This window comes from Eretmochelys imbricata, chromosome 13 (assembly GCF_965152235.1).
Source record: "Eretmochelys imbricata isolate rEreImb1 chromosome 13, rEreImb1.hap1, whole genome shotgun sequence".
Classification (NCBI taxonomy): Eukaryota; Metazoa; Chordata; order Testudines; family Cheloniidae; genus Eretmochelys; species Eretmochelys imbricata.
The window spans coordinates 33,060,554-33,072,642 of record NC_135584.1 but is presented as its reverse complement, the minus strand read 5'-3'; the positions used below and the strand labels follow the sequence as shown (position 1 = coordinate 33,072,642).

The 12,089-nt window shown below is 50.5% G+C and overlaps 1 protein-coding gene across 1 annotated transcript; it reads left to right on the top strand.

Moving 5' to 3' along the window:
• The first annotated feature begins 340 nt into the window (after positions 1 to 340).
• LOC144273908 (olfactory receptor 11A1-like) lies at positions 341 to 1,306 on the top strand. Its single transcript, XM_077832622.1, has one exon. It carries the CDS (start codon positions 341 to 343, stop codon positions 1,304 to 1,306), a length of 966 nt encoding a protein of 321 aa, XP_077688748.1.
• The last annotated feature ends 10,783 nt before the right edge of the window (positions 1,307 to 12,089 follow it).

Genomic DNA, 12,089 nt, shown 5'->3' with positions numbered 1-12,089 from the left:
TCAGCCAAAAACAAGTTATTGAGATCAGTGCAGAGTAAGTGGGGAAATTCTGTGCCCTTTGTTACATAGGGGCTCAGCCTGGATGATCCAATGGTCCCTTTTGGTCTTAAATCTAAGAATCTGTGAATGAGAAATGTTGGGGTGTGGGACAGAAGAGTGGCAAATTAACTGGGTGGCAGTGCCCTGAGGTGGAAGTGAAGCAGTTTCTCTGGTCTGAGAGAATATAAACCCAGCTCTCCGTTTGCAGTGGGAACTCTTAGGGGATCAAGTGATGGAAATCAATGCAATTTCATGGTACAGCCAAATCTTTCGATGCTCATTACACTTTCACTACCACAGGATGCAGCTCATGGAGAAAGAAGGGAAAAATCAAACAGCCATCATGGAATTCATCCTCCTGGGGTTCGGGGATCTCCCTGAACTGCAGACCCTTCTCTTCCTCATTTTCCTGGTGATCTACATTGCGACCATGGCTGGGAACATCCTCATCGTTGCGCTAGTTGTGGCTGATCAGCACCTTCACACCCCCATGTACTTCTTTCTGGGAAACTTGTCCTGCTTGGAGACCTGCTACTCCTCCACCATCCTGCCCAGGCTGCTGGCCAGTCTCCTGACTGGGGACAGAAACATTTCTGTTCCCGGCTGCATCACACAGTTTCATTTCTTTGGTTCTCTAGTAACAACAGAGTGCTCTCTCCTGGCAGCCATGTCTTACGATCGGTATTTAGACATATGCAAACCGCTGCACTATGGAACCCTTATGAATGTCCAGCTGTCCCTCCAGCTAGCAGCTGGGTCTTGGATTAGTGGATTTCTAATTTGTACAATATTCACATGTGTTATATCACAGTTAATTTTCTGTTGCCCTAATGAAATGGACCATTTCTTTTGTGATTTCACCTCACTGATTCAACTCTCCTGCAGCAACACCAGCCAGATCACCCCACTTACTTATATATTTTCCTTCCTAGGTGCCGTTTCCCCTTTTCTATTAACCCTGGCTTCCTATATTTGTATCATTGCGACCATCCTGGGAATCCCATCCACCACCGGGAGGCAAAAGGCCTTTTCCACCTGCTCCTCTCACCTCATTGTGGTGGCACTTTTCTATGGGACCATAATGATTGTCTACATGCTACCGAAATCTGGTACCTGGAGAGCCCTGAACAAAGTGTTCTCTGTCTGCTACACAGTCCTGACGCCCCTGGCCAATCCGCTCATCTACAGCCTGAGAAACAGAGAGGTCCAGGAGGCCCTGAGAAACGCTGTCAGGAGGGCTGTGACCCTCACAAAGAATCCAGACTAGTTGAATGAAATGAAGATCAGTCAGGCTGGGTCCTATTGTGAAAGAAGGAGGGTCTAAGTGAGCCCGGATACAGAAATGCAGTATACAAGAGATGTTTGTGCACACACACACACACACACACACAATAAGAGGGAGACAGATAGTTGGAATTTTGCAGAGGAAAGGTGGGGGAGAAGATTTTGACTTTTCATTAAAACAACTGAAACCTGAAAAATTTTGCTTTTTGGCAATTGACATCTGAAAACCTTCATAGAATATCAGGGTTGGAAGGGACCTTAGGAGGTAATCTAGTCCAACCCCCTGCTCAAAGTAAGGCCACTCCCCACTGTTTGGCCCAGAACCCTAAACAGCACCCTCAAGCATTGAACTCATAAGCTTGGGTTTAACAGACCAATGCTCAAACCACTGAGCTATCCTGGAGCTGCAGCTAGTGGGAGATGTTAAGAGTAACAAGAAGGGTTTCTTCAGCTATGTTGGCAACAAGAAGAAAGCCAAGGAAAGTGTGGGCCCCTTAATGAATGAGGGAGGCAACCTAGTGACGGAGGATGTGGAAAAAGCTAATGTACTCAATGCTTTTTCTGCCTCTGTCTTCACGAACAAGGTCAGCTCCCAGACTGCTGTGCTGGGCATCACAACATGGGGAATAGATGGCCAGCCCTCTGTGGAGATAGAGGTGGTTAGGGACTATTTAGAAAAGCTGGATGTGCACAAGTCCATGGGGCCGGACGAGTTGCATCCGAGAGTGCTGAAGGAATTGGCGGCTGTGATTGCAGAGCCATTGGCCATTATCTTTGAAAACTCGTGGCGAACAGGGGAAGTCCCGGATGACTGGAAAAAGGCGAATGTAGTGCCAATCTTTAAAAAAGGGAAGAAGGAGGATCCTGGGAACTACAGGCCAGTCAGCCTCACCTCAGTCCCCGGAAAAATCATGGAGCAGGTCCTCAAAGAATCAATCCTGAAGCACTTGCATGAGAGGAAAGTGATCAGGAACAGCCAGCATGGATTCACCAAGGGCAAGTCATGCCTGACTAATCTAATCGCCGTCTATGATGAGATTACTGGTTCTGTGGATGAAGGGAAAGCAGTGGATGTATTGTTTCTTGACTTTAGCAAAGCTTTTGACACGGTCTCCCACAGTATTCTTGTCAGCAGTTAAGGAAGTATGGGCTGGATGAATGCACTATAAGGTGGGTAGAAAGCTGGCTAGATTGTCGGGCTCAACGGGTAGTGATCAATGGCTCCATGTCTAGTTGGCAGCCGGTGTCAAGTGGAGTGCCCCGGGGTCGGTCCTGGGGCCGGTTTTTGTTCAATATCTTCATAAATGATCTGGAGGATGGTGTGGATTGCACTCTCAGCAAATTTGCGGATGATACTAAACTGGGAGGAGTGCTAGATACGCTGGAGGGGAGGGATAGGATACAGAGGGACCTAGACAAATTGGAGGATTGGGCCAAAAGAAATCTGATGAGGTTCAATAAGGATAAGTGCAGGGTCCTGCACTTAGGACGGAAGAATCCAATGCACCGCTACAGACTAGGGGCCGAATGGCTAGGCAGCAGTTCTGCGGAAAAGGACCTAGGGGTGACAGTGGACGAGAAGCTGGATATGAGTCAGCAGTGTGCCCTTGTTGCCAAGAAGGCCAATGGCATTTTGGGATGTAGAAGTAGGGGCATAGCGAGCAGATCGAGGGACGTGATCGTTCCCCTCTATTCGACATTGTTGAGGCCTCATCTGGAGTACTGTGTCCAGTTTTGAGCCCCACACTACAAGAAGGATGTGGATAAATTGGAGAGAGTCCAGCGAAGGGCAACAAAAATGATTAGGGGTCTAGAACACATGACTTATGAGGAGAGGCTGAGGGAGCTGGGATTGTTTAGTCTGCAGAAGAGAAGAATGAGGGGGGATTTGATAGCTGCTTTCAACTACCTGAAAGGGGGTTCCAAAGAGGATGGCTCTAGACTGTTCTCAATGGTAGCAGATGACAGAACGAGGAGTAATGGTCTCAAGTTGCAGTGGGGGAGGTTTAGATTGGATATTAGGAAAAACATTTTCACTAAGAGGGTGGTGAAACACTGGAATGCGATACCTAGGGAGGTGGTAGAATCTCCGTCCTTAGAGGTTTTTAAGGTCAGGCTTGACAAAGCCCTGGCTGGGATGATTTAACTGGGAATTGGTCCTGCTTCGAGTAGGGGGTTGGACTAGATGACCTTCTGGGGTCCCTTCCAACCCTGATATTCTATGATTCTATGATTCTATGAACTAAGGAGGACTTTCTGCATGAGGTTATAATGCACTCTGCTGCCAAGAAACAGGAACTGAAGGAGTAGCAGGACAGCGAAAAGAGGGACCGAAAGGAGTATGCGGCACGCCAGAATGCAGCCACGGAGAGGCTCTTGAAAGTTATGGAGCACCAAGTGAACACGTTCCAGGCAATACTAGCTCTTCAAACCAAACAGCTCTGCGCCCGCCCTCCCCTGCAGCTGCTGTCGCAAAACTCTTTCCCATGCACCCCCCAGACAACGCCAACAAACTCTTATCAGCCTCCTGGCTCCAGTCTGTACCCACGGCATTCCACTCCTCCCCGTCGCAGTCCAGCCCTGCGGACTCCCAGTACCCACTGCATTCAACACCCGTCCCTATGCAGTTTGTCCCTGCTGAAGTACAGTACCCACCGCACTGTATTCCAAAGGAGAAGGTTGGATATGATCCCTGGACATACACAAATCTTTAGCTGTCCTGGGACCCCTCCTCCTCCTGGGACCTTCCCGTTCCCCTCCCTGCTGATGTATTTTTTTCATTTGACTCTCTCCTCCGGTTGTTGTCTTTTAATAAAAGAATTGTGTTGGTTTTAAAGCAATCTTTATTCTATTAATTGAAAGCAAAAAGAGCACTGCAAAGCAACATACAATTATGTTAAACCCCCTTATTGCATCATGTGCACCAATCACCTCCTAGCATTACAAGCACTGCACTCCCAAGAATAGCAACACATATCAGTGGTTTTCAGCTTCAAATCGCTGCCTCAAGGCATCCCTGATCCTTATGGCCCCGCGCTGCACCCCTCTAATAGCCCTGGTCTCTGGCTGTTCAAACTCAGCCTCCAGGCGCTGAGCCTCTGCGGTCCAGCCCTGAGTGAAGCTTTCACCCTTCCTTTCACAAATATTATGGAGCATGCAGCGTGCGGCTTTAAGCATAGGAATATTGTCATCGGCCAGGTCCAGCTTCCCATAGAGGCATCACCAGTGGGCTTTTAAATGGCCAAAAGTACACTCACAGTCATTCTGCACTTGCTCAGCCTATTGTTGAACTGCTCCTTGCTGCTGTCAAGTTGCCCCATGTATGGCTTCATAAGCCACAGCATTAAGGGGTAGGCGGGGTCTCCCAGAATCACAATGGTCATTTTGACTTCCCCTTGGGTGATCTTCTGGTCCAGGAAGAAAGTCCCAGCTTGCATCTTCCTGAACAGGCCAGTGTTATGCAACGTTATGCATGTTCTGCAAAGCTATCCACAATGTCATGCATGTTGCTCAGAGTCACGGTCTTTTGGAGCAGGGTGTGATTAATGGCCCTGCACACTTCCATCAACACGAGTCCAGTGGTCGACTTTCCTACTCCAAACTGGTTAGCGACCGATCAGTAGCAGTTTAGAGTAGCCAGCTTCCACAGTGCAATCGCCACGTGCTTCTCCAATGACAGGGCAGCTCTCATTCTCGTGTCCTTGTTCTGAGTGAGCTCATCACACCCCATGAATGTGGCTTTCTCATCCAAAAGTTCTGCAGCCACCGCTCATCATCCCAGACGTGCATGACGATGTGATCCCACCACTCAGTGCTTGTTTCCCCCAGCCCAAAAGCGGCGTTCCACGGTGGTCAGCACCTCCATGAATGCCACAAGCAATCTCGTGTTGTAGCTAGTACGCATGGCAAGATCAATGTCGCACTCCTCTTACCTTTGTAATTTAAGGAATAACTCCACTGCCACTCGTGACATGTTGGTCAGAGCGAGCAGCATACCGGTCAACAATTTGGGATCCATTCCTGCCGCCCGAAGGGGCAGGGCATGCAGTACACAAACTGTTGAAAGATGGCACCAAAAGTGGACAGAAGCACAGGGATTGCTGGGATGTGAAGCAATGCATCACGGGGCATTGGGACTGGACCCAGGATGCCCCACGACCCCTTCCGCCTTCCCACAAGTCTTAGCAGCAGAAGAGAAAGAGGTGCTCTGTGGGATGGCTGCCCAGAGTGCACCACTCCGAATACCGCTGCAAGTGCCACAAGTGTGAACACGCTATTTCGCAGGCAGCTGACAATGTGAACACACAACAGCGGTTTCCCTTCTGCACTCTCTGAGCGGCGCTGTAGCTGCCGGTGCTGTAACTTTGCCAGTGTAGATGTGCCCTAAGAGATGATACAAACAGGCTGCAGACTCTTCAGGGGAAGTCTGCACTTGCTTACAGCTTGGAATCCCCGCGTGTTCCATTCACAGGCTAAAAATCCCTTTAGCCTGGGTCCAGCACTTCCCTCAGTTCAGTCTTTGTTCCTGAGGTGTTTCCAGCTGTGTTGTTCTAGGGAGAGCGAGTCCCAGCGTGATGTCATTTCCCCCTTTTATATCTTCTTCCCGCTTGCTGGAAAGCTCTTTTCCTGTGATCTGAGTCAAACAGTTCCCATTGTGTAGTGCTATCTCTGAGAGCTTTCTATTGTACATGGTTCCTAGGGTAATCCTTGTGCTTGTGTGCATTTCCTCAGTAAGCCATTAGCATTGTTTGTCCTTTGTACTGTTGTACCTGAAATGCTGCTTGTGGGTGCTTTCAATCTCACAATGTTTCAGTAACACATACATAGCCAAACTTCGTAACTTCACGTACAATGATAGCACATACAATCCAATGAGATATTACTATCTAGCAGATCAAGATTTTCGAACGATACCTCACAAGGCCTACTTTGTACAAAACATATCCTGGGGAATATTGGGGTGCCAGGGTGTCACATCCTGCATGCCCCAAACCCCTTCCCCCACCACTGCTCACCATCCCCCAGCCCGATTCCTCAATAAACCTACTTCTTAAAACCTAGTACAGCTCCATCCCCCACCATCCTCAAACCAATTTCTCCCCCCAAACCTCCCTCTGTCTTCACCCCAGCTCAGGGACCCTCAGGTTCTCAGCTGTTTCTCAGCTACCTCTCCAGCCTTTCCTGGGGGGCAGATTCCGACGCACCTTCCCAGCCCAGTGCTGAGATGTTTCATGTCTCCTGCGGAGCATCTCCTCCGTGGCTTTCCGTGGGAGCAGAGCAGTATCAGCATTTTGTGGGTGGTACTGAGCTCCCCCAGGAAAGGGATGTACTTTAGAAATGCACGGAATGGAGACTGGAATCCTTACAGATCAGGAAGCAGTGCTCCCTGTGTCTGTGTCATAAGTATAAAGGGAAGAGAAAACCCTTTAAAATCCCTCCTGGCCAGAAGAAAAATCCTCTCACTGGTAAAGGGTTAAGAAGCTAAAGGTAACCTCACTGGCACCTGACCAAAATGACCAATGAGGAGACAAGGTACTTTCAAAAGCTGGGAGGAGGGAGAAAAAAAAAGGGTCTGTGTCTGTCTCTATGCTGCTTTTGCCGGGGATATACCAGGAATGGAGTCTAAGAACTTTAGTCAGTAATCTAGCTAGGTATGTGTTAGATTATGATTTCTTTAAATGGCTGAGAAAAGAACTGTGCTGAATAGAATGACTATTCCTGTCTGTGTGTCTTTTTTGTAACTTAAGGTTTTGCCTAGAGGGATTCTCTATGTTTTGAATCTAATTACCCTGTAAGGTATCTACCATCCTGATTTTACAGAGGTGATTTCTTTACTTCTATTAAAAGTCTTCTTGTAAGAAAACTGAATGCTTTTTCATTGTTCTCAGATCCAAGGGTTTGGGTCTGTGGTCACCTATGCAAATTGGTGAGGATTTTTACCAAACCTTCCCCAGGAAGGGGGGTGCAAGGGTTGGGAGGATTTTGGGGGGAAAGACATGTCCAAACTACGTTTCCCAGTAAACCCAGTTAGAGTTTGGTGGTAGCAGTGGAGATCCAGGGACAAAGGAAAATTAATTTGTACCTTGGGGAAGTTTTAACCTAAGCTGGTGAAAGTAAGCTGAGGAGGTTTTCATGCAGGTCCCCACATCTGTACCCTAGAGTTCAGAGTGGGGGAGGAACCTTGACAGTCTGTGTCACAACCGTTGTCCAATACTCAGAGTGTCACAGCTAAGTACAAGGTGGAACTGATTGTTTAGCATAAGGACTTAGTACACATTGAAAGGGACTGAGATCAAATGATCACTTTGTGAATAAAGTGTTCACAGCAGGTCCAGAATTTTTTGATAAAATGTTTGTTTCATTTGTAAATGCTGATTCTTCAAAAAAAAAAAAAATTAAACATTAGTTTTGACTAAACTTTTGCCAGGAAGGTTTGAAAATTGCAACCTGAAACCAAATTTTGAAACACTGAACGTTTTCATAAAATTCAATTCTTATTTTCTACCTAGCAGTGATGAGGGGCTGGATGGGTGGGTGGGTGAGTGGATGGATAGGAAAGCTGATATTTTCTGTGGAAATAAAATCTGAATGCTGAATAGAACTTCTTAGAAAATTCTAATTGCAAAAATTATTGAGGGAAGGATGAGAATCAAAAGCACCAAAGGGAATTAGGGACATAAGTTGATTTGAAAGTCAGGGCTCCTAACTCCCTAACACACTTTTGAAAATTCCCCCAGAAGACACATAATTTATTTGTTTATTATTTATGTATTTATGGAACAATAGTTCAAGATTTTTTTCTTGTCCATTTTCTGGCCAGCTTTACTCATCCTGAACATGTCAGGGTTGGATTTTCAACAGTAGCTAGGGGCGTTAGGCACCCAACCGGACTATCAACAGGAACTACTGAGCACTTCCCTCTCTTAAAAAAAAATAATTCCCCTAATCCACATTCCCACCCAAAACCTTTGTTGGTGCAGAGTTCAGGCACCCAGCACAGCCTCACGCCCTTCCAGGGGCTAAACTTCAATCTCTGAAGAGCAGGAAACAAAGCATTAAGGTACATGCCACCCATGCAGAGTAACCTTAGCTCTGCCCCTTTTGAGCTGGCCCTAGCCATTGGGAGTGAATGGATTTAAATATGCTGCTGGGTGGCTATCAGAGCATATAACACCCTTTGGGACCTTTAGAGTGACACAAACCAAACAGTGAGGGGGCAAGTCACAAAGCAGTGCCCTTAATTTGGGGCATTTCCAAAAGTTTCTTTTAAACGAGACAGGTCTGCTCAGAAAATGACAGTCTTGGGAGATTCCTCTTTAGCTCAAATACCATCATCTCTGGTTAATTTCCCTTCTGTGGGGGATAGATTCATTCAAGGCAATGACCTCATCATCCACCTAAATAATTCATTTTTATTTTAGGTCATTAAAAAAAGAAGCTATAACATAACAAAGGTATGAATTTTCCATGCAAAAAGCAATATCAAGCACATGTGTTTGACTTGTGAGTTTGTACACAGGTGTTTGATGGGGAGTCCAGGGCTGTATTGCACAGTAACTGCTGGATGTGTCTGATGTAAGCTTTATGTGTCTGTAAAAGTCCTCATGTATGTTTAGAACTGTCATAAATATAAAGGGAAGGGTAACCACCTTTCTGTAGACAATGCTATCAAATCCCTCCTGGCCAGAGGCAAAACCCTTTCACCTGTAAAGGGTTAAGAAACTGAGGTAACCTCACAGGCACCTGACCCAAAATGACCAATAAGGAGACAAGATACTTACAAATCTGGAGCGGGGGTGAGGAACAAAGGGTTCTGTCTGTCTGTGTGATGCTTTTGCCGGGAACAGATCAGAAATGCAAGCCTTCCAACTCCTGTTAAGTTGTCACCCAGGGAAGCTACAAATCATCGTGGAGGGGGCCGTAAGAGTGAGTAACTTTTGAACTGTACTCTCGTGTGGAGGGAGTTTGACTGTGTCTTAACTGTGTTTGTAGGGGCACAGGGGGTGTGGCACGGAGCACAACCGTCACGGCCCCCCCGCCATCCGTCCCTGCTGGCAGTTTGCCATCTGCCTCTGGATTTAGCTCCTTGCTCTGAATTACGCCTTCCGGACCAGACACACCAGCTGACCAAACGAGACTGTTTGGACAAACACGCGTGGGTCCACATCCCCCCCGTTCCCAGGCCTGTTCACCCCACAGTTTGCCCCTATTACCTGACCCCAACTCCTGTTTCCTCCCCCGTCCAGTCTGACCCATTTGCCCCCCCACCCCCGCCTGCTGCCCAGCAGGGAGATGTGGTTAATCTGCTTCCCCCTCCCCCCTCCTCCTTCTGGTGCCTCCTCATCTCTCCCTGCTCACAATGGCGGGGAACGAGAGGGGTGAGGTCCCTCTAACAACGTCAGATGCCCCTCCCCCACCTACCCCCCTGCCCAACCCCCAAGCCTCCCCCCCTACCACTGCTGCCAAAACACCTGCCACCGCCCCCACTGGGGCATCGGCAGCAGGAGGCACCGGGGCGACTACTGTCGCTCCTATGCCCACCGCCCCCCCAGATTCTAGAAGAGCCCCCCCAGTTGGCTGGAAAGACCAGGGTGTGAAGAAGGGAAAGGGCCCTGCTACAACCACCAGGCCCTCCATGGCAGGGGCTGCTCCCAACCGCTGTGGCCTCATCATCAACCCTGGCGTCCCTCCCCGCTGTTCCCTCCACCAGCTCAGCGAGCGTCCCTCCACCGGCCCCCAGGGCATATGCCCGGGCGGTAGCATCCCCCGCCCCGCGTGCTGCCTCATCATCTCGCCCACCCACCGCCTCCGCTACCATCAATAGTGCCGGGGCCCCTTTCCCACCATAACCAGGAAGCACGGCGTCCGTTAGCTCCTGGTGCCCGCCTCGCCCCACGTGGAGACATACGTGCAGGCGTTGGCGAGGGTGATAGGACCTACGGCTATTGTGGCGGCCTCCAGAATGTATGGGAAGGTCGTCTTTCTCTTAGCATCTGAGGCTGCCGCCCAGGAGGCGGTGCAGAAGGACATGGAGGTGGGGGGAGTGTTCGTCCCCCTGGAGCCGCGAGAGGACCTGGGCGTCCGCCTAGTCCTGATCTCCGTCCCTCCTTTTCTACCCAATGCCGCCCCGTTACCCGCTCTCTCCACCCTGGGGAAACCCATTTCTGTCATCAGCCCTCTCCCGTTGGGCTGCAAGGACCCCAGCCTCTGTCACGTCCTCTCGTTCCACCAGCAATTGCAACTTCTACCACTGCCGGCAGCGCGTGACAGAGAGGCACTCGAGGGGTCCTTCCTAGTCCCCTACCAGGGAGCCTGCTATCGGGTCTACTATTCCACAGGAGAGGCCCGGTACTACCTCTGCCGATCAGCGGAGCATGTCCGAAGAGACTGGCCCTTGGCCCGGCTGGGAGGGGCATCCGAGACCCCCGAGACCCGGCAGGACTTCGGCTCTGTCATTGCCGACGCCCCTGGCTGCCCGACACCTGAAACCACCTCTCCTCCTGCTCGATCCACCGCTGCTCCCACCCGGGCCCAAGGGACACTTCCCCTACAACACCCAGACGAGCGAGAGAGCCCCGCCCTTGCTGTTAACAATCCGGCAGAGCCTATGGAGGAGGGTGCAGCCAAGATATTACCGGGCATAGAAGAGGGCACCTCCAAGGAGAACCACCCCACATTCTGCCTCACTGTTCCCCCCCGCCGAGTCCCAGAACCATCGTCTCTGCCCCCCGACACGGGACCCTCCCCTCTGAGACCCCTGAGGAAGCCCCTTCTGCCCGAATATCACCCGAACCTCCCGTGAACCCCGAAGCGACCGTCGAAGCGGGCGCCAGAGGGGAGACCCCCGGGGTGGCACAAGACGACCTCTCCTCCATGTATGAGGAGATCGAGGCCCTAGGTTTGACCCCGGTCACCCAGGGAGAGGATGACCTACTGACGGCTGGCCTCGATCTGGGCAACCTCACCCCAGTCCCCCTTTCCCCTTGCTCCCTCCCCCTAACCGCCTTCCTGGGTGAGCACCCTGCAGAAGGTGGTCCACCACCTGATGCAGTGGCTGCCAAATCCACCACAGAGCCTGCGCCTATCATCCCTGGAAGCCCCCTCCCCACCCCCTTCACCCTCGAATCTGCTCAGGAGGTGCCACCTTTCAGCTGCTTGTCTCCCGAAACCCAGAGCCTCGCCTCTGCCCCCGCCCCCACCCCTGTCCCTGGCCCAATCCACCTCCTTCTGCAATGCTATTGACACCCCTGGGGTTATTTCTTTCCCTTTTTTTGTGGATCCCCCCCAAGGAGCAGCCTTTGCATTTTCCTGCCATGACCCAATAGGAGCTGCAATTTTCCCTCCACCATCCCCTTCTATCCCAAGGCTTGAGATGGATCTAATAACGTTAGCCTGTCAGACGCCCCGTCGGTGGTCTGCACCCTGCCTGCCCGTCTCAGCGGACCACGAGGCTGCATTAAGAGCCCCACCAGGGAATAACCCAGAAATCGCAACCCCACCCCCCCATGAGCTGCGAAAAGCCTTGTGGGAGTTTTTAGAAGACATCCGTGGCTCCCGCAACAGGGTACAGCTAGCTCTCCAGCTATGAGGGGATTTTGATCAACTCCTCCAGGCCACAAGGGCCCTTATAAAGGAGGGTAGAGGGAAAGGAAGGCACGGTGCCGCGGCCTACGGGCGGGCCCGCAGCTTCCGTGATGATTTACTCATTTACGGGATGGGTCACAGATTGTTGCACGACCCACCGGGGGCCTCGGACACCCCCACCA